The sequence below is a fragment of the Clytia hemisphaerica genome, unplaced genomic scaffold (genome assembly GCF_902728285.1).
Source record: "Clytia hemisphaerica strain Z4C2 unplaced genomic scaffold, Clytia hemisphaerica genome assembly, whole genome shotgun sequence".
NCBI lineage: Eukaryota > Metazoa > Cnidaria > Hydrozoa > Leptothecata > Clytiidae > Clytia > Clytia hemisphaerica.
In genome coordinates, this window is record NW_027104146.1 from 1,527,077 (window position 1) to 1,547,800 (window position 20,724).

Genomic DNA, 20,724 nt, shown 5'->3' on the forward strand with positions numbered 1-20,724 from the left:
GTTGATTTGAAGGATAAGGGTAGGATCGGGGAGACTTAAGAAAGGCTCTTAATGCCTCATTATAGTAATAACCTTTCATTAACATTATTATCTTCGTCAATTTTGACACATTGTATTTAGATTCATTTAAATTCATAAAAACAGTTTCTTCGAGCAAGGCTTTTTATAACTTCCTAAAATGTTTTCTTCTCTTTATAGAAGAAAATACAATGTAGAAAGAAACAAAAAACAAACTTTCATCCCATAAGATGTCAGTATCCACACTGGAGAATAGGTTCCTTGCAATGGAAGATAATTTTGATAAAATCATTGCATCAAGTAAAGCTACACTACAAAAAGATAAAGAAGCATTGCAAAAGAGTCCACGGGTTTGTCATTTCACGTCAACTTCGCTTAAATTTTTTTTCAGTATATTATTCAAAGTTATGTCACTACACCTTTCTTTGACCCATCAGTTTAAGGTATAACTTGAAAATCATGGTAATACATTATTTTTTCCAGCCAACATAATTTCTCCTCTACATAATTTGAATAGTTCAAATAATGTGATATTTCATAGCACCTCTTTATTTCGTTTACTTGTTCTTCCAGAATGCAAAATCGATTTTAAAAGATGACAGGTATGTGTAGTGGATAATTTCTTTTCAGTTTCAATTTCATTTTTATGTTGTATCACTTGAGGAGGAGGGATATTATTTACTATTTGACTGAGATTGATTTATTTTTTGATCTTCTAAAAGATGTCATTTGGTATTTCTATCTATTTCTATTTAGGAATGCCGCTAATGAACATGCCAAAGGTAAATCAATACCTAAAATTTCAGCAATATTTTCTATGTCTAGATATTTTTTGTTTGAGAGACTGTAATACTGTATAATAATTAAATAATAACCCAAAGCTTACTCTATTGTAACTTTTTAAATCTTTGGTCGAATAGCTCAGACTTAATATTTTTAATTTATTTTCATATTTTTAGGTTTTTCATTAAACCTTGGTGGGTACGAAAAACAAACACCAAAACAAAAGCAACTCTGTGATGAGCGGCAAAGAGAATACAGAAAATATTTATCTGAGGTATTTGATTGTGACAAAATTTCAACCCACAGTTTCTTAATGATTACAACGAAAACGACCAAGAATATAGCACTAATTCTTGAAATTATAAAATTTAAGCCTTGGCTTTCCAGGATTACCTATTTCTTTTTAGCTGAATTCCAACTTCAAGGCCATGTTGTAACGTACAATTTTTCCTGACAATTCTATCACACAATACTATAGTCTTATTGTCATCCTCCAAGATTTGTAAATTTGTATCATATCTTTAAAGTGACCAATAACTTAGCTTTTCATTTGATATTCCATCATAGCATTGATTATGAATAGTAGTGACAAACTTTCATCATCATTTATTTGTAGCAAATGTCAAAAAGTGGTAGATCAAACACCCATGTCAATAATGACATTCGAAATGAAGAGGCACAGGTAATTAGTTATTTAAGGGATCTTCTCAAAAATAAATTCGCTTAAATAATCGAATTTAAGCGAAAAATTCGCTTAAATAATCGAAGTACTTCGATTATTTAACAATCGAAACTCGATTATTTAGTTACCTCAGTTCGATTATTTAGTCCCCTCGGTTCAATTATTTAGTCCCTTCGGTTCGACTATTTAATCTTATTATTCGATTAATTAATCCTTTTGATTCCAAAATATAATTGAATTTTTTCCAAAACATAGTCGAATATCGGTTATTTTTTCTTACGTAGATCGAAAACAGCGCAAACAAGCCTTTGTCTACTGTGGATTTGAAAGACAGAAGAAAAAATATTTTCAAAAAGCCGTAGTCAAATCAACCAATGACTGCATAATTCTTCTTACCTTTAAGGATTTTTGAGCTACCAAGGGGCATTATAAATTATGAAATGATAGAATAATCCTTTTGTGAATCACATTATCGCATCATCTTTAAGTTTCTTAATGTTTGGATAACAATTCCACGATCTCTCCATGATAAAGTACTTCTATCTTTTTCTATCTTTTTAATTTCCACACACTTTCCTCTGTTATCAACCTCTCGTTGTTATTGTTTTTCGATTCGAAAATAGCACTCCATCGTTGTGTTCATGTTCAAATCAAAAAGGGCAAAACAAAAAAAAGATAAAAGGATAAAAGGGAGAGCGCTCACAAGATCAAGAATACGTCATTACGTCATATAAAAGCAGGAAGAAAACCTTCTTTTGCTCTATTGTTCTGTTCGCAAATGTCAATCATGGCGTTTTGATTGGTCAATGCAACATTTTTTTCTTACAAGTTACGTCATGCTCTATCATTCTGTTTGCAAAAATGGATTCGAATTTTACACCCAGGTTTTTTTTAATGGCTAGATAAGAGATCGAATCATCGCGCAGAATTGATGTTGCAGTTTTTGTCATCTAAAAAATGAAGTCGCTGCATTGTTTTTCGCGCGAGTTCTATTTTCTGCAAATCAAATTGCATCACGCATTCGAAAGATTCGAAAATGTTGCAATCAAAACATTGAATTCATTTGTGAGTTTGGTTTTGAGAAGAAAACATTTTCTAAAAATTAAACCTAAAATATTCTGATCTTATTCATATTTTGAAAAGACTTTGAAAACAGAAAGTTATAAAATTTATTACATTGAAGAGATATGGTTGTAAGAGGTATGTATGTATGGAAATGGAATGCTTTGTTTGCTTCAGTTTTCACTACAGACTTTCCTCCCTTCGAAATTCAGTTTTCGATGGGAGCCTTTATTTATCTAAACTTTGTTTTTATTAATGGTGATTCATTTTTGGATATCAAAAACTCCCAAGGATAACCAGTAAGTTTTATTTATTTTGGAGGTAAAAAATGCTAAAGAGAATGAGTAGATATGTGTCGGTGATTTGTAAAATAAAGGGATTCTTTTTCGAAATTGCGCTTCCATTGAAACGTGAAGTTAAAACTGACGTTACAGCATTTGAGAAAGACATAACTTCAAGGCAAAAAAATCGGATTACAACCTGTACTTTTTTATATATCATTTTTTAGCATTTTTCATCCTCTTTCACTTGCGATGGGTGGGAAAATTGTCCAAAACAAACAGCCGAATTTAACCGAAAACCATTTTACCGAAATTCGGTATTTTTGAGAGGATCCCTAAGATATAAGCGAAAAAGGAATAATTAATCGAATACAAGGATTAAATAATCGAATAAAGGAGATTAAATAATCGAATATAGGAGATTAAATAGTCTAAACGACGGCAGCTATTCGATTAAATAGTCGAATCATTAATCGAACTTAATAATCGAAAATCGATTATATTTTTGAGAAGATCCCTAAAGTTGTGTTATTATTATACTGCACAGAATGATCCTAGTCTTATCTCCTTCGCTCCGGTTTTAAAACTCTTCTCTTTCGATGAAGGCCAAAGAGCCTGGCGAAGTTTTCTATTATGGACTAGAAAGATATCCAAAATATAATCATAACCGTTAAAGTTAAGAGTCTTAAATGTTGAATGGAACAGAACAGAATATTTTCCAGCAGGTAGAAGATGTGTTTTTTTTTTCAGATATCATAAAAATGATTTTGCTATTTTTTCAGCCGATTTCACGCAAAGAAGGTAAAAAGTCATATCATCATATCACGTAACACAGTTAGATTTCAGTAAATCATATCACACATGTGGGAACTTGACTGTTCTTTTTACTGTGAAATCATTTCATAAGATTTTGAATTATTGAAAATTTTATATACGATTCATAATTCTAATTCAGCCTAAATGTTACATTTTTTCGAATTGATAGAATGCTCTATTAAACAAAATCAATGATTCATTTTTCTGTATTTTTGTAGAGTATCGAAGACAAATTGATCAGGAGTATAAAGATTTATTGAAGAAAAAACAAGATCAAGAAAAAGTATACAGGTATGATTTTGATGACCAGGTAGTATTCCTGTTGTCAATGTTTTGACAAGAAATAATTGTTATTATTGGCTTTTTGCTTTGGATTTGCTTTACTAGATTGTGGCTTAGAAAAAGATTAAGAAAATGAGAATCTCATATTATTATTTTTTACCAGCTGTAAGGCAATAGTTTAACTATGATATTTTCTTTTCTAGAGTCCAATTTAATGACGACAATGCTGATAAAGGGTATGCTACGAATTCATTGCCAACTGAATTTTTAATATCTCCATCTCATTGGTTAAAAAGTGAAGCTGATTCAACATCAAAAATGCTTTTCAACGATATATAACATAACATCTTTTGTTTTGAAAGCTATTCTGGTCTGTAAAATAGACAACTATGATTACTTCGTTGTTTTGTTTTTAGTAATGAAGTCATTGTCTTAGACAGCCGAGATAATGACCTCATAGAATTGGTAAGTTTTATAGATTTTATGGTTGAAAATGATGATTCTTCTCCCCTAACTTTTTACAATAATTGTACGCCTCTATAATTGCGATTTTTCTCAGATTCATTACAAAAACTTTTCGACTTTTGAATTCGAGCCTGGAATAGTGCCCACTGGTGCCCAGCATAATTATATAATGAGTTACGTTTTTTTTTCAATGGAAGCTGAAATCAAGAAGACGAGGAAAAAGTGCAGAAACAGAAAGGTATTGTGGTCATTTAATACTTGTTTCCTTTTGTAGGGCCAAATAGGATTTGTATATGGAAGTATATAAATCAGTGTGAAGATTCGTTTGTCTAAAGCAAGAGAAAATTGCCACGGTAATTTATACTGAGTATACTGTTATGTATTTTCCAAATTTCTTTTAATTTTATTCAGGAGCACTAAATTCAAAGAGATGCGTGGTGATTCATTGGATTATGGAAGGGCCAATTCTGTTCCTCCAAGTGTCCCACCCATTCTTGGAGGTGAATATCTCAATTACATTCAATAATATTATATATTCAAATATTATATAACTGGTAGAGCAGTTCCGCCATCATGTAGGAGACGGATGATTATTTTAAGTCATTTTCGGATCAACTTTGAAAGTGAAAAAATTATACAACCATAATCTAGCTTGTCGTCATCTAGCTGCCCTTGATATTTTGTCCAATTAATAACTGTTATTTTTGAAACCCATTAGGATGTTATAGTTAGCCATCTGAAAAATTCTAAATTGATGAAATTGAAAATATTTTCAATGAATCGAAATTTGATTTCACTAATTTTTCAACAGGAAACAGCAACACTCAATTGAATAAACAAAAACAACAGAAATACAAGTTAGAATTGGAAGAACAAATGAAAGAAAATCAATTACTGAAAGCAAAGTGAGTAGTTTTTTATCACTTTAGTTAGAATTTGAGTTGGACTGTAAAGCACTTTAAGCGAATAAATTTTCGCGCGGACTTTGAAATTTCGTAAAAATTATAGTCTAAATTTTGAAAATAGATCCAAGCAAAATTTGATCCACTTTAAGGTCTTTAGGAGATTTGAACAAATCAATGTTGACCTTCTTAGTCACCAGGACCCCTTTAGGCTCAAAGTCTTCGGTCTCAGAACTTTCTTTCGAGATTATTTGTTCGGCGAGAATGATCGATCTACGAAAAAATTGTGTGTCAGAGACTCCAACAAGCGACCCTAGATCAAATTGATAATTGGTTATCGAGTGTTTTTTATTTGAAATCATTTACTAAAGTTTGAAGTTTAAAATTTTTTTCTTATTTTTGACTTTAGGGAGAAGTTGAAACGGTTAGGACGTGTTACGTCAGATGTGGACGTGGCTGAAATTGAGGTAAAATTTGATCTATTGAAGTAGTCAATTTATTTATCTCGGTGTCGAATAAAACAAGTTTTTAAACCAAACCAGTTTGAATTGTGGTGAAGAATTTAAATTCACCTAAATCATCCAAAATTTTGAATTAATGAAATTAATAAAAACTCAAATTTTAAGGAACAGTTAATGTATTTCATAACTGTTTATCTTTTATGTTTAACTCAGCTACCGAAAAACAATAAGAACAAATGGGCTTTACCTGTCCACAACAAGGCAGACACATCTCCTGGCACCGCCACTACCAATAAAAGAAATAATAGTGAACGATTAGGTGACAAAGAAGTATCTCCGCACCAACTACCTCATCAACACCAACAGCCACAGTATCTAGTCAATAACATGCAACAACCGGTTATCAATCCTTTCTATCAGCAACCTGTTATTCAGCAACAGTACCCTATGGGTGGGCTACCACAACCCGGAATGTATCAAGCTCCTACCATGCAAGCGATGGGCATGAATCCTATGGGCATGAACCCTATGATGCAATGGCAAATGGCACCTTCAGCATATCAACCCATGATGCAACCTGGATTTAACGGCAGTGGTGGTGCACAACAATTTAAAGGGAACCCCTATCAACAGGGTGCTGGTGGAGGAGGAGTATATGACACTTTGGATACTGACAGGAAGAATTCAGCCCGCAACAGAAAACAGTGGGATGTCCCACCACTCGATTTAAACGGATCTGTCAACAAAAATCAAAGTAAGAAGATAAAAATTGAATGCTCGAAGGTTTTACATGATAATTATAAGTTAATCTTGACATTTAAAAAACATTTTTATATCAATTTATTTTGTGTAAATCATGGAATAATTTTCTCAGTAGTGCCTTGTAGATAGTGAGATGAGAAACTTTGTACAAATTATTATTTTCAATTAAGGTAACTTCTCTTCGAGAACACAACACGATTCTTCCACGACATCTAACAAAATGAACATACCACGTCGGCCGAATGTTCAACCGCCTGGTGGAAGTGGCCACAATCTGTTCAACTCACCTCAAACCAACAACAAAAATGTCACTGGAGATGGTGATGAAGCTACACAGAAACGCCTGAAGCAATTGCAATACCAAAAAGAACTACATTTGCAGGTTGGTTGAAATTTTCTTTCTACAAATGAATAATTATCCGAAGCCAGCATTGTAGTTCTTATCAGCGGATGTTTATTTCACGTATGACACTGTTTGTGAGGCAACATTTTTACAAATCACACTGTTTGTGGGGTAACATTTTCACAATGACACTGTTTGTGTGGTAAATCTTTTCAAATATTACCACATACGATTTATTTCATTGCTGAAACCAATATTCGTGGACCAACAAATGTTGTCCTAACAAATGTTGTCCTCTTGAAATTTCATCCCTTTACAGCCTCAATCAGCGGTGGCAATGATTATTTATTTTTTTGATTATTTTTTCGCAAGCTGTTCCATTGCCTTTTTAATTTGATGTTTTTGAATTTTTCTAGATGGAGATCAAAAAAGAAAAAGAAGCAAAAGCAAAAAGAGAGCGTGAAAGGTGAGAGCTATAGTTTTTCAATCGATACGTCTGAACCAAGTAATGATGTGGAACTCTTGAATTATTATTTTTTTGTCTATTGTTGTTTTTCAGATTTTTATCTGCTAATAGAGAATGAAAGAGTAACTCAATCTTTTTCAAGAGTTATAGAAACAAATGCAAGTGAACTGCTTGAAAACGAAAGATTTATCTTTATGAGTAGCATAGGCTAAATTTTCCTTCTTCACTTACAGATATGAACAGAAACTTGAGCGGGAAATTGAAGCTTACGACCCTTGGGGACGTGAAGGAGCCGGTGCTCCGGTCCGTAATAAAGATGGTCACATTGTTGGTATGAATTTTTCTATAACTTTGTTTATGATAATTTTTGTGCTTAAGACTCCCTTGTCGGTCTCGGTGTGGTTAGTGGACAATCTCTGTTTTTTACAGTTCAACGGTTGGCCTTTCTCAGTTCTCAGATGGTTAGAACAATTGCACCGCAAAAAAATTGTCGTTTTGAAGCTAGTGATTGATGGACTCTTCAGCTGGTTGAAGCTCTCTCAGGGGTTGAACCTGTCAAAAAAGAATGAATATTAAAAAAATATGACAAAGTTCTATGTAAGTGTTCAAAGTAAATTGCATTCTAGAGAAAATATGAAATGAAAAGCTATTATTAACCTTAAGAGCCACTATGAAAGCAAATGCAAAGCAAAGTGATAACCTCATCAGCTGGTCAAAATATGAAGGCACCAAATACACAAGTTGTGTACAGACTAACACCAAGTGTATTGAAAGTGGGCTGAGTTCAAAAATGATTGAATGCGCTAGACCATGTTGACACAATGATTAAGTTTAAATCAAAGTTTGACATTTATGTTGCACCTTGATAGCCTCCGTTGGAATAAGCCAATGGCTGAGCTGAGCTGGATCAACTTTGGTGGATGATGGATTAAATTCGTGCCAAATATTATTGCCGTTGTAGCTACAATATGTGAATAGTCGATTTTTGTAAACGCTCAAACCCACAACTTTCTGACACTGACAGGTTTAAAGATGACCAGCAATTAACATCATGCTTTCGAATTTCTTGATTAGTTGTCATAGTTACTTTCGTTTGCTTTTACTCGCCGACTGAAGTTTTGGTTTTATTTTCATCCTATTAATTATTTCTTCTGTCTGTTTATGAATAAATATTGATTTCTTTTTGAATTTATAAATCAGTTTTTTTCCTCGTTTCGTAAGTTGTTCGATGCAAGGCGGTTATAATCCATTTTGAGTCTTTATTGATCGTGTTGGTTTTATCGTGGGTTCTATACTTAGGGATTTGTCCAGTCTTTTTCTAATAAACGATTGGTTAGATTCTTTTAAAATGAGTGGAGATTTCTGATCAATAAACGGCGTGAAAAATACAATGACAATGATTCGGAACATCGGTCCAAGTCCTTGTTAGATTGCATTCGAAAAATTGAAATGAAAAATGAAAACACGAGCACTACTCTCCAGTTGGAGAATGAAGTTTTAAACGAAAAACTAAAAAAAATGGCTGCTGAGAGACGAGAATTGCAGAACAAATGTCGGCTTTTGGAAATTGAAAATCAGACCCTTTGCTCGAAGTTGAATCGCTGTATCGAAGTTTTTGATATCATACGGGCTGACTTAAATCAATCTCTGGCTCATAAGAGAATGATGCAAGAAAAATACTCTCTTTTGCTTTAAGATAATCAACAAAAAATCAAGGTGTTAAAATTTTATGCTTAGGAGTACAATGAATCCTAGAGACTCTTTTGGCCCTGTCAATTGAAAGAAAACTCTCGAGTTACATTTTACGTGGGTTTGTTTTAAAAGGATAAATTTAGTGTATTTATAATGAAATAGATGGTGCATTTATATTTACATTACCAAACAATGTTGTATATAAAATTAGGAATTCAATAGTATACGTTATTGTTATAAATTGTACATTGAAAATTTAACGATAATGTATCCAAAAAAAAAAAAAAACAAGCAACATGCTGAATGGACCTACCTAATGATTAACATCAGATGAAAATAAGAAAAAAGTGACAATAATTGTACAAAAATTCAGAATGGAAAAATAAAGCTTGTGTGTTGAATAATGTAAAATGGTAAGAAGGAATTTCCCAAAATACGAAAATCACTTGAACCATTCAGGCCCAAAAAACCTTTTAAGCTATTTTTGGCCCAAATTTGCCCAAAATAATTTTCCTTAAAAATCTGGCTTCGTCACATTTTGGGCATTGCCATTTTGCATCATTATGCAAAAAATCAGAAATAAATTATGAGTCAACATTGAGAAAAGCTATATTTTCTTATTTGGTTAAAGGGAATTTCCCCAAAATACGAAAATCCGTCTTTTAAGGCGAATAAGAATTTCCCGGGAAAAACCACTTCTGTCATTCTTTAGAGAATCTTGCCCTCCATCTTTGTACAAAAAATCAGAAAAAAGCAATAACAGGATTTTGCACAAAGTCCAAAAAACCCTATTTTAGGCAGTTTTTGGCCCAAATTTGCCCAAATATATTATTTTTCGAAAATCTGGCTCCGTCACATTTTAGGCATTACCATTTTGCATCATTGTGCAAAAAATCAGAAAAAAATAATGAGTCAACTTTGATAAGCTATATTTTCTTATTTGGTTAAAGGGAATTTCCCCAAAATACGTAAATCCGGTTTTTAAGGCGAAGAAGAATTTTCCGGGAAAAAACCACTTCAGCCATTCTTTAGAGAATCTTGCCCTCCATCGTTATACAAAAAATCAGAACAAAGTAATGACAGGATTTTGCAAAGTCCAAAAAACCCTATTTTTAGGCAGTTTTTGGCCCAAATTTGCCCAAATATATTTTTTTCGAAAATCTGGCTCCATCACATTTTAGGCATTACCATTTTGCATCATTGTGCAAAAAATCAGAAAAAAATATTGAGTCAACTTTGAGAAAAGCTATATTTTCTTATTTGGTTAAAGGGAATTTCCCCAAAATACGAAAATCCGTCTTTTAAGGCGAATAAGAATTTCCCGGGAAAAACCACTTCAGTCATTCTTTAGAGAATCTTGCCCTCCATCTTTGTACAAAAAATCAGAAAAAAGTAATGACAGGATTTTGCACAAAGCCCAAAAAACCCTATTTTTAGGCAGTTTTTGGCCCAAATTTGCCCAAATATATTTTTTTTCGAAAATCGGGCTCCGACACATTTTAGGCATTGCCATTTTGCATCATTGTGCAAAAAATCAGAAAAAAATAATGAGTCAACATTGTTAAAAGCTATATTTTCTTATTTGGTTAAAGGGAATTTCCCCCAAAATACGAAAATCCGTTTTTTAAGGCGAATAAGAATTTTCCGGGAAAAACCACTTCAGCCATTCGTTAGAGAATCTTGCCCTCCATCTTTGTACAAAAAATCAGGAAAAAGTAATGACAGGATTTTGCACAAAGTCCAAAAAACCCTATTTTTAGGTAGTTTTTGGCCCAAATTTGCCCAAATAAATTTTTTCTCAAAAATCGGGCTCCGTCACGTTCTGGGCATTGCCATTTTGCATCATTGTGCAAAAAATCAGAAAAAACTAATGAGCCAATCCTGAGAAAAGCTGGTAACAGACGGACGGACGAACGAACGAACGAACGAACGGACATGGGTTAATTTATAGGACCTCCACCGGGGCACCCGGAGGTAGGTCCAAAAAACTTTAATAGTAGGGGGCAAACCCTTAGGACCCGTGACATCTTTTATGCGACGCAACCAAGTTGCATTTTGACGTCATTTTCGATCGATTTTCTCGATTTACGTTTGGAAATCGACTATATCCACTTAAAAGTCCTATATGTCGTTTTTCGAGAGCTTTCGATTGGTATAAGTGGTTTCGAGTTTTATCGAGTTTGAAATTAATTAATTTTGAAATTTTAGAGGTGTTGTGACGTCAGTTTTTGAGTCACAAAAAAATTTTCCTAGGCCTTTGCGAAAACTCCTCGCGAAGAACTCTTTAAAGTTTGGTTGCGTTACATTTTAAAGATGTCACGGGTCCTCTAAAGGTTTGCCCCTAAAGCTGATCATTCACTTTCTGCTAAGATTCTATCTAGCCTAGTTTTATTTTCTACTCTGTAAATTTTTAGAAATTTGATAAAATTTGAACATTATATGGATTGATCAAGCGGGAAAAGTTTACCTAATCCTAACTTTTTTATAAATTTGGTTGACAATGGATTCGGAAAAATGTTGTGCAGATAATGCCCGTGCTCAAATATTGATGGATTAAGAAATTGTGAAAAAGAAAACACATCAACTTTGTATTGAAACTGTTTTTCAAAAAAACTTTGGGTCTGCATTTTAAACTTTGTTTGAAATAATGTACGCTACAGAATTTTTCCCGATTGGCCTGAGAAATATGTTATTGTTTAATGATGTTATTTTTTCTTTTCCTTTAAGAATAAAATACCTCTATTTTCAGATATAAACTTTGCCCTTATTCACTTCATCCCTCAGTTAGTTATTTAAAAGATTCACTTTCTAAACTTCTTTCTATTAAAATGGTATCGTTTAACGTATCTTCTACCATTTTGCTTACGCAGCATTTTTAAACTAAAGAATGAACCAACTTTTGAGAAATTCTTTTATCGATTCTTGTTTTGTCAGTATAAGTCTCGTGCCTGCTGCTTCATATATCATGCGAAAGAATATTTTTTACTATTTTGTAGCGAATCTGAAGAACTACCAGAATGATCATGACAGCCCTGACAAACCACAAAATCACCAGTACCAACAACAACAACAACAACAACTCCAGCAAGATTTACATTCTGGTGATGAAGAAAGTCCTCTCATGAAAGCACTTAACGAATCACAAAATAAAGGCACTCTTGCCAACACCTACAGAAGCCCCAACTCCAGTATGAATGCTGGGCAAAGTAAGTATTCACTGATGTTTTGTAGCATTTTCTATATCTAAGTTGATATGAAAAATGTTCGATATTGCAGTCGAATGCGGTGCCTAGCTTTTTGAAATATGATTTTTTTTCCAGACCACAAATCACCAAAAACATATGCACGAGGTGCTGCTCTCAAAGAACTCAAAGGAATCGGTTCAAAGGTAAGACCACTTTTATCTAGTTCGCTGAAAAATAGTAGGACCCTCCAGGAGTATGACTTAAGACAATTGTAAAATAGATTTTGATGATGACAGTCAGTTCAAAATATTATCAGTAGTCAAATGTGTAATCGGTCGTCCTGGTGAATGTCAATCTTTATCAAAACGTCCGGTTGTTCATAGACCTTTCCATAACAGCCCCTTTCATATAAATATCCTCACAAAAACGAATGTTTAACCCTCAATTCTTTCTGCTTCATCCGAAACACTCGCCTAAAAACTCATACTTCACACCCCTTTAAAAAAGTTTCACTCAATTCACCGTTCAAGCACTTGCTAATTGAAAATGAAATTCTTTAAAACCCTGTAAACATTAAAATAAATATCTAAATATTTTATTTGATTATCATGTCCCGACTGATGCCCTAGACTTATGCCTTATGTAAAGCAATTTCTATGGGCTATATCGTCGAAAATTTCAGTAGTTGCATGATGATAGTCCATTACAGTAAGGAAAGTTTTCAAAATTACCAAATTTATAACATTGTTCTTTGCATTGTTCTCAGAGTCCACGTGATCAAGTAGAGCAAGACGAATATAAATCATTTCTTCGACAACAAGTATGAGCATTTACTTTTTTTTCACTCCCGTTACGTTTCTCACGAATAAGGTTCGGCACTTTAGGGAATCTGCAGTATATGACTCCCAAGCGATTTAAACTACCTGAAAACCGGGCCGGTCTTTAGACGGTCTATTAGGGGCCGGTAAAAGTTTACCAAAAGGACGCTACGAGTTCAGTTAGTTTAGCGACAGTCAAACGAGCAGCCAAGGAGCGGTCAAATGAGCACCTACGAGTGCCTAGGAACGTTCGAAATCAGATTTTTCGAGAAGTCTTGAAGATCGATTTAAATCAAAAAATTTAAGTAAGAACACTGGGCTGCTCGTAAAGTACCAAGACCGGTACAATTTTCATGTGCTTTAGGTCGCTTTTGGGGAGTCACATAATGGCTTCTGGCTTTTTAACAACATTACCTCTTTTTATTTGCTTTCTTGACTAAAGCTAGAAATTCACATTCTCAGTGACAACGGCAGCATATTAGGTTACGCATGAATCGTCGGAACTTGGGAATCATTTTGAGATAAATGAAAAAGTTTCCAACACTATTAAAGAATATAGCTTCAATGCAGAATGAAGCTGCAAACTGAAATGTTATAAATTCATCATCATTCATTTCGCTATTTGTGAATGATTCGAATAGGATTATAGTAATTATCTTTGCAAGCACCATGGAAACGGCAAACACACTGAAAAGAAATCTCAAAGTTTTTAAAGCTTTTTCGTTGCGCACTCGAGATTGAGATTCTTGTCGGCTTTCCTTCAACACTTTTGACATTTTGAAATACAAAACAACCAATATGACCAAGAAAAGAAATGATATTGATGTGTCTACGTTAAGAACATGTTCACCATAAAAATACAGAATCTGTGAATCCACATGACGTTTTAGGTATGGTAGATTTGGTAGATATGCTAAAAATGACGCTGTTAAAGTTGCCATGGAGCAGCCAAAGTAACGCCGTTTTGTCCATTTCCTTTGAAAAGGAAAGACAATGCTTTGGTATCTCAGCAATGAGACTAAAAATAGACCAAACATCGATTGAAGTAGCAAAGGTGTCGTCAAGCTAGTTATCTGTTCAATTGCGTCATTTTTAGAAAACAACTCTAACTCCATCAAATGACGGGGTGCTTCTGTAACGCAGATACCTAAATCGGTGATCGCCAAAAGTAATAAGAGAAAATGATACGTGCTCATTTTTTTCAAGTGTTTCCGGTTACTGCTGATGATATAACAAATAATCAATGAGTTGCATATGATTCCTGTGAGTTTTATAACGAATGCAAAATACAAATTGAAAATGCCAACATAGCCTAATGGCTCATAATAGCCTGATCCTGAACCAGATCCACTGAAACTATCATTCCGGGAGTCTTCCACCTCTGATGTTTGATTTGACCATTCTTGATCTCCTGATATGTAAATATCTTCGCCTGACATGACACAGTCACCAATATTAGTATTTCTTTTTGACAATTAAAAAAAAGTAGGCTTGCTTCGACCTTCTTCAAAATTTCATCAGTCAAATTGATGGTAGGTCACGTTGATGATCCTTTTAAGCAGTAAATCTTTAAGCTATTTTGTTGAGGCTTTTGTTTTAAATATATATTAAAGTTATATACTATTGTCGAATGAAGTTTAATAATGTGTTTTATTTCAATACTAATAGTTTCACGCCGTGGAGACATCATCAGTTGAAAATAAATTATTTTTTTAACTACTAGAGTTCGTTTTAAATGTTTACGAAGAACAATGTACTGGTTTCTTTTGACAGCAATTTGACGGCAGTCTTTTATTAAAGTTATAAAAAGAACATCCTGCTAAAGCCCGTGTTTTTTTAAATCAAGAATAAGATAAACATTTCCTCTTTCTTTTTTTGCCTTTCAATAATCGACGTCAAGGAAACTTTTTCATATGTTTATTTAGATTTTTTGTAGAAAATGTCTTTACGTTCCTCTTTGGTTCAAAGAATTCGACTGCGAAAAAAAATTTTTATTCATTTTCATAGCTCATTAATAAAAAATACCAACATCCGGTATCTTTCGGCTTTGTCTTATGATCTTCTTCGTGACTACTGTGATTTAGTTATCAAAAGAAATCCGCTGAAAATAAAAAGGGCCAGTGCAGTCTGTTTCTCTATAACATACCCTTCATTCTGACATTTTTCCTAAACCTTATTAGGGGATGCTTGGAAAAAAGGAGGCAACAATAAAGTTTCAATTTGGCACAAACTTTTAAAATAGTTTGGGTTAATACTTTCAACGTTAGTGAAACACGCTTTTTTTTATAAAATTAAAATACACTTTATAAGAATGCTGAAAATGATGAATGATTTATGCTTGAGACGTATGTACTAAATGTTAAATCTAGTCTGAATTAGGATTCTAACTTAGGAATGCTTGTAGGAATACTTTAGAATGATTTCCCCAAAAAAGTTAAGAATATCCATGATGAAATGGATTTACACCATTCTTGTAAAAAAAAAGGCGTGTATTGAAAAATCAATTTCTGCTTAATTTCAAATAGGTTCTTATAATTTTCGTGTTTCATTACATCCTTAGGTTGAAGAGAAACAACGAAAAGCCGATGAAGCAAAGGAAAAAGCAAGACTGGAAGAGGAAAAGAGGTTCATAATGAATTATTAATCATTCCATATTAGGTGGCCTAATCTTGGAAAGAAATAGCTTTTCCACAACTGTTTGGTGTAACCGAAATATTTACCAACCAATTCAATTCATAATTCATGCACTGCAATGTTTTGTGGAAGTAGTATTTATTTAGTCTTCTCAAAGGTGCCATAAGTTAAGTTGAACGGTTTTAAAGAGTGGTTTTAAAGCATGGTTTTGGTCTTTAAAGAGTGATTACTATTAACTGATTAACGGGAAGATTCGGCCAACATTCTAAAAATTGTCAGTTGATCTAATCTAATCTAATCTTAACCTATTTGTGTTGCAGGCAAAACGTATTGAAGAACAACAGAGAAAAATGACAGAAGAATACGAAAGAGAGAAAGAATTACAGCGTCAAAAGGAAGAAGAGGTACTCTGATTTCCATTCTCCTCATAAACGTAGTGTAATGGTAGAGCAACCGGCTACGGTGTGCAAGGTCATGGGTTCAATTCTTAGCCGGGTCATACAAAAGATTTTATACTTAGTACAAAAATGGTATTTGATACCCATCTTTATGATGCTCAGCAATTAAGAGAGGCATCAAGGATAAGTAGAGGAATCCAGGGAGAAAGAGTGGCACCCTCCCCTACATTCCGGTTTATAGGCTATAGAGGAGCCTTTGGGTTGCCTCTGACTTCAGTCGCATACTTAGTTACTAGTTACACATACGTTTCTATAATCCATCCTACTGGGTATAAAGAAATTCCTTAGCAATGGGCCCTGCTATTGTTTCTAGTCAAAGATGGACTTTGATTTTTTTACAATTACACTTTATCTTGTTGGTTGTACTGATTACTTAGAATAAGGAAGCTTTTTAGCTATTGTCATGACTCTACAATATAATATTCATCTGATATTTTCCTCGTACTGATGAAAACAAATACACGTTTTTTTTTATTATAACACCTAAAATTTGACTGAGCCTGGATGTGCTTTTTTTCGGCAGTTTTCAGCCTAAAATGTTCTTAAATGCGTTACTTTTTAATTTTTCAGACTATACTCTAAATCGACAATATCATGCAAAATAAAGAGCACTTAAAATTGGTGAAATTTGGACAATATTTGACTCTCGATTTTAGAAAATCCATCCCTAAGTTCGGTTAAAACTGCTTGAAAAGAGGAAAAAATTGTAGTTTCTTGTCATTTTTTTTTCCAAACTGAAGCTGGGCATGTTCTTACGATGGTCTTAATTTTTCGACGAATTTCAGCCTCAATGTTCTTATAAACTGGGTTCTAATAAAAAATAAAACGTGTATCCATATGGTGACAGGAAATTATCATCATAGCTAAGTGATAATAGAGAAACCTAACAACGGCTTCGTTTGATATCTTTTGTTTGTCTTTATAACAAAAGTGAACCGTCTCTTATTCAAAGGTGCGAAAAAAGAATGAAGAACTCAAAATGATGGCTGATAAGAAACGTTTTGCAGAGGAAGCAAAACAAAAACAAATTGACGCAGAAATGGAACAAGAGCTGAAAAGACAGGCTCAATTGAAGCTACAACAACAGCAAAACCAAGAAGCGGTATGTGAACTCTAGGCGTACATTTAAACGTCAAAAAATGTCTTCTCGGTTAATTTCAGTAAAAAGAAAAGATTTCAAAATATTTTCCTAAAACTGAATGAGCCAGTGAAATAGTCTAAGCATGTGCTTGGTGGGAAATATTTTTGAAAAATTAATTAGCGATTTGATGCGTATAGTGTCCAAGAGTAAAAGACAAACATTTTGTCAAAGACATTTGTCTTACTTTCATGTATTGTTTTTTACTTGCTATTACGCTTTCGAGTTCTATACAAGGTGTCTGGAAAAAAAGTATCGAGTCGTACCACTTCTATAGAAAGAAGGTTCTTGTGCGTGTTTCACTAAATTTGCAATGTTTAAAGTTCTCTCTGTGTCATATTAATTGTCATGAGACATCTTTTATGAATAGCTTTTACAAAAAACAATTCTCAATAACTTTAACGTCATGAAAATTGCAAAGAAAGTTAATTCTTTTTAATCATAATTACTGTTGTAAAAACGATTATTGCTGTGTTGGTATATATTTTCTTACATTTTGTTTAACACACCCAACAACCTACTACTCAGAATCATGTTTGAACTCGATATTTTTTTTCCGGACACCCTGTAGAATAGTTAAGAGAAGATTAGCCTAATTAAATTCTCGCAACTTTTTTTCTGTTATAATATGTATAACATTTCAGAGAGTGTGAATTGCTTTTATTATGGATCCATAATCATTTACTTCAAATCCCTGGCCTTCTCCGTTGTTAAAAAAAAAGACTATTTACGAGAAGATTTCCAGACAAAAAGAAAAAGAAAGCAATGAAAATTTTAATTTACCATAAACGATCATTATGACCAATTATAACAAAATTACAGAAAACTTATTTTTTCATATTTTTTTATTTTGATCGTCATTAAAAAGTTCCCGAAACTTCTATATAGAAAGTCATTTTTTGGTAGTTAGAATAGTGAATGAAAAAATGAAAATCTGATTATTGTTTTTATCAACGTTCTTGATATGAATTGATGGGGGTAAACGAAGCAAAAGACGAAATTCATTGTTATGACATAGGATGCATGTACGTACGAAGTGTACGACTAAGAAATTATTCTAAATTTCGATTTCATAAGGGTTGGTTCTCGTTAGTCAGCCGCTACATACTACAGCCTGAATAAAATTTTAACAACAAACTTTTGTACACTTTCCTCACAAACAGTGTGATGTAATGGAAAGCAATACAGAGTTTACAATATCAATGAATAGCTCTTTTATCTTTGGTACCATATTCACTCTAATGACACCCATTGGATGTTTTGGTAATATTGCATCCATTATTTGTTTGCAAAAGAAATCCCGACTTCAACGAACCAAAATTGATAGTTTATTGAAATCACTTCTTGTGTCAGATCTATTGGTCTCTCTCACAGTTTATCCGCTCAGCGCATATCTTCAATTCACCAGATACCGAGACGTCCTGTCAACTCTGGCGAACGTGGTGTTATTATTGAGTTTGACGTCAATCTCGTCTGTAACTGTAGTCTTCTTAGCTGTCATCAAATACATCAAGATGTCCAGATTCACATCTTTTGATCGGATCATCACCAAGATACGATTAAAAATAATGATCGCTACTTCATGGGTTGTCCCTATAGGTGTAATTTCACCATATCTAGTCAGTAGTACTTACAACGCTGGAATCTTCACTATGATCACATGCTTATCCACTTTGATTATTCTCCCTATCTTTTACTATCGTATTCATAGAATTCATAAAGAATCATCTGATCGAATTCATCATTCTAGAAATCATGAGCCAGGCCAATTGAACCATATAAGCCCTACATCTCAAAGAGTGATTAAAAGAGTTTTGTGTTTGGTTGGTGCATATTTTGTATGCTCTGCACCAATGATTCCTTCAATGATTTTATACCGTTCGGGTGTCATTACAAATAACTTGCTTCCTCATTTCGTCTTGATGTTATTCGCTGGAAATTCTTGTATCAATCCTACGCTTTTCCTTCTCACCGACTCAGGAATACGAAAAATGAAGAAAAGATTTTTTAACAGATCACTGACTGTTCCACAGAAAATAGAACAAACTACTACGCATGTTTAACTATTAGTCCAGTAGAATTTTGAGTCGACCTAGAAAAAATGTTTAAAAAAGGTTTCTATATACCGTTGCAAATTTTATCAGCTTTCGAATGTGGTGTAGAGTAAGTTTTTTCGTCTTGGGGGGAAAAAGTTAAGGACAAAAGAGTGACAGGTGAAGGGTGAAAATCAAAAATACCGACAATGAGTTTTTAACGATTTTCGAAAATCTTATATATATATATGGAACCTGACTGGCGTTGTAATTAGTAAATGCAGAGGCTTGTGTCCTTTCCTCATTGATTTACGAGAATTCATATTTATTTTATCTGGGAACAATGCTTCTGAAGGTGCCATCATTAATATAATGAATTTTCGAAGAGAAATTAAAATGAAAGTTTAACGGTGATTCAAGTAATGAACTAATAAGAAGCTGACTTCAAGGGGAGGTCCGGTATTGCACAGAGCAGATCATTTGAATTAAAGTGCATTGGTCAACCCATTGATGATAGTGTGCCAAGCAATATGTTAAAGATCTCTCTTCAATAAATAAGGAGTGATGAGCTTCAATATAGTCTTTCGAATTTTCTTGGTAATTAAAATTAAAACTTTTATTCTTTAGAATTACCATTTAGTCATAAATTTAACTATTTTAAGAATTTTTCTCAATTCTTTCAGATTAAAGGATGAGACGATTAACTCACTAAATGCCAATAACACCATATAAGAGCGCTCGATTTTTCGAGCCGCGACTCATGCCGCCCTATTTTTTACCCCGCATGAATGAAAAAGTTATTCGAAATTGGCATCTTCTCTTAGTTGAGGTTAGGCGCATTTGAAATGAAAATAAAATAAAATTTGAAGTTACGGAGTGGTTAACACGATGGTTGCTTTGACAACGAGAAATATTGAAATCAAAACTCGCGAAAGATATTTAAAACCCCGATGGTGGCAATTATATATAAAATAAAATAAAACCTTTAAAACAATTATGTAGAACCTTATGATGGTATGAACACCGAATAGCTGGGAAAAAAATAATTCCTAAATGAATTCTTAAATTTTGTTTTTAAATCAACATTACGTGGAAAACTTTGACAAAATTATGTATAGGATACTCAATACTGTTATATAATATAAATTTGATAAATGATAACCTACAAAAATAAATTCGTTTTGTGACAACTCGCCTAAGAAAAATTTGAAATAATTTTTAAGAATCTAAAGTATAAAATGTTTCCGTTTTTTCGTTGAGACCGATTCCGCAGTAGCCTAGTCAATAGACCTTTTCATAAATTACGTTACGAACATCACTTGCCTCGTTTTGAAATTATTGCCCTGGTGATTAACTCCCAGCGGATTTTATTAAAACTACTTCCTATTTTTAAAAAAATCATTTAATGTCTCAAGAGACATAATCACCATGGTAATTGTTTGA

At 33.2% G+C, this 20,724-nt stretch overlaps 2 protein-coding genes across 2 annotated transcripts; both read left to right on the forward strand.

The window, feature by feature from the left end:
* Window positions 1-196: 196 nt before the first annotated feature.
* LOC136813907 (centrosome and spindle pole associated protein 1-like) lies at window positions 197-17,206 on the forward strand. The gene is made up of 23 exons (XM_067070411.1): window positions 197-368; window positions 592-620; window positions 775-800; window positions 978-1,075; window positions 1,418-1,483; window positions 3,609-3,627; window positions 3,861-3,933; window positions 4,128-4,160; window positions 4,341-4,389; window positions 4,587-4,627; window positions 4,801-4,889; window positions 5,201-5,294; window positions 5,701-5,758; window positions 5,966-6,506; window positions 6,685-6,896; window positions 7,274-7,323; window positions 7,557-7,654; window positions 12,012-12,221; window positions 12,336-12,403; window positions 12,967-13,020; window positions 15,579-15,643; window positions 15,973-16,056; window positions 17,063-17,206. The coding sequence occupies exons 1-22, from the start codon at window positions 249-251 to the stop codon at window positions 16,004-16,006; spliced, it is 2,127 nt and encodes a 708-aa protein (XP_066926512.1). The 5' UTR covers window positions 197-248; the 3' UTR covers window positions 16,007-16,056; window positions 17,063-17,206.
* On the forward strand, window positions 17,093-19,311 carry LOC136813959 (histamine H2 receptor-like). The gene is made up of 2 exons (XM_067070473.1): window positions 17,093-17,212; window positions 18,412-19,311. The coding sequence occupies exons 1-2, from the start codon at window positions 17,093-17,095 to the stop codon at window positions 19,309-19,311; spliced, it is 1,020 nt and encodes a 339-aa protein (XP_066926574.1).
* Window positions 19,312-20,724: the final 1,413 nt, after the last annotated feature.

What these genes read in the sequence shown, in the direction of transcription:
- LOC136813959 (XM_067070473.1), top strand. Translation starts at nt 17,093, where the DNA reads ATGGCTGATAAGAAACGTTTTGCAGAGGAAGCAAAACAAAAACAAATT. An exon ending in AACAGCAAAACCAAGAAGCG is followed by an intron (nt 17,213 to 18,411) that starts GTATGTGAACTC and finishes CCTCACAAACAG; the next exon opens with TGTGATGTAATGGAAAGCAA.
- LOC136813907 (XM_067070411.1), top strand. Translation starts at nt 249, where the DNA reads ATGTCAGTATCCACACTGGAGAATAGGTTCCTTGCAATGGAAGATAAT. An exon ending in AAAAAGAACTACATTTGCAG is followed by an intron (nt 6,897 to 7,273) that starts GTTGGTTGAAAT and finishes GAATTTTTCTAG; the next exon opens with ATGGAGATCAAAAAAGAAAA. An exon ending in GCAAAAAGAGAGCGTGAAAG is followed by an intron (nt 7,324 to 7,556) that starts GTGAGAGCTATA and finishes CTTCACTTACAG; the next exon opens with ATATGAACAGAAACTTGAGC.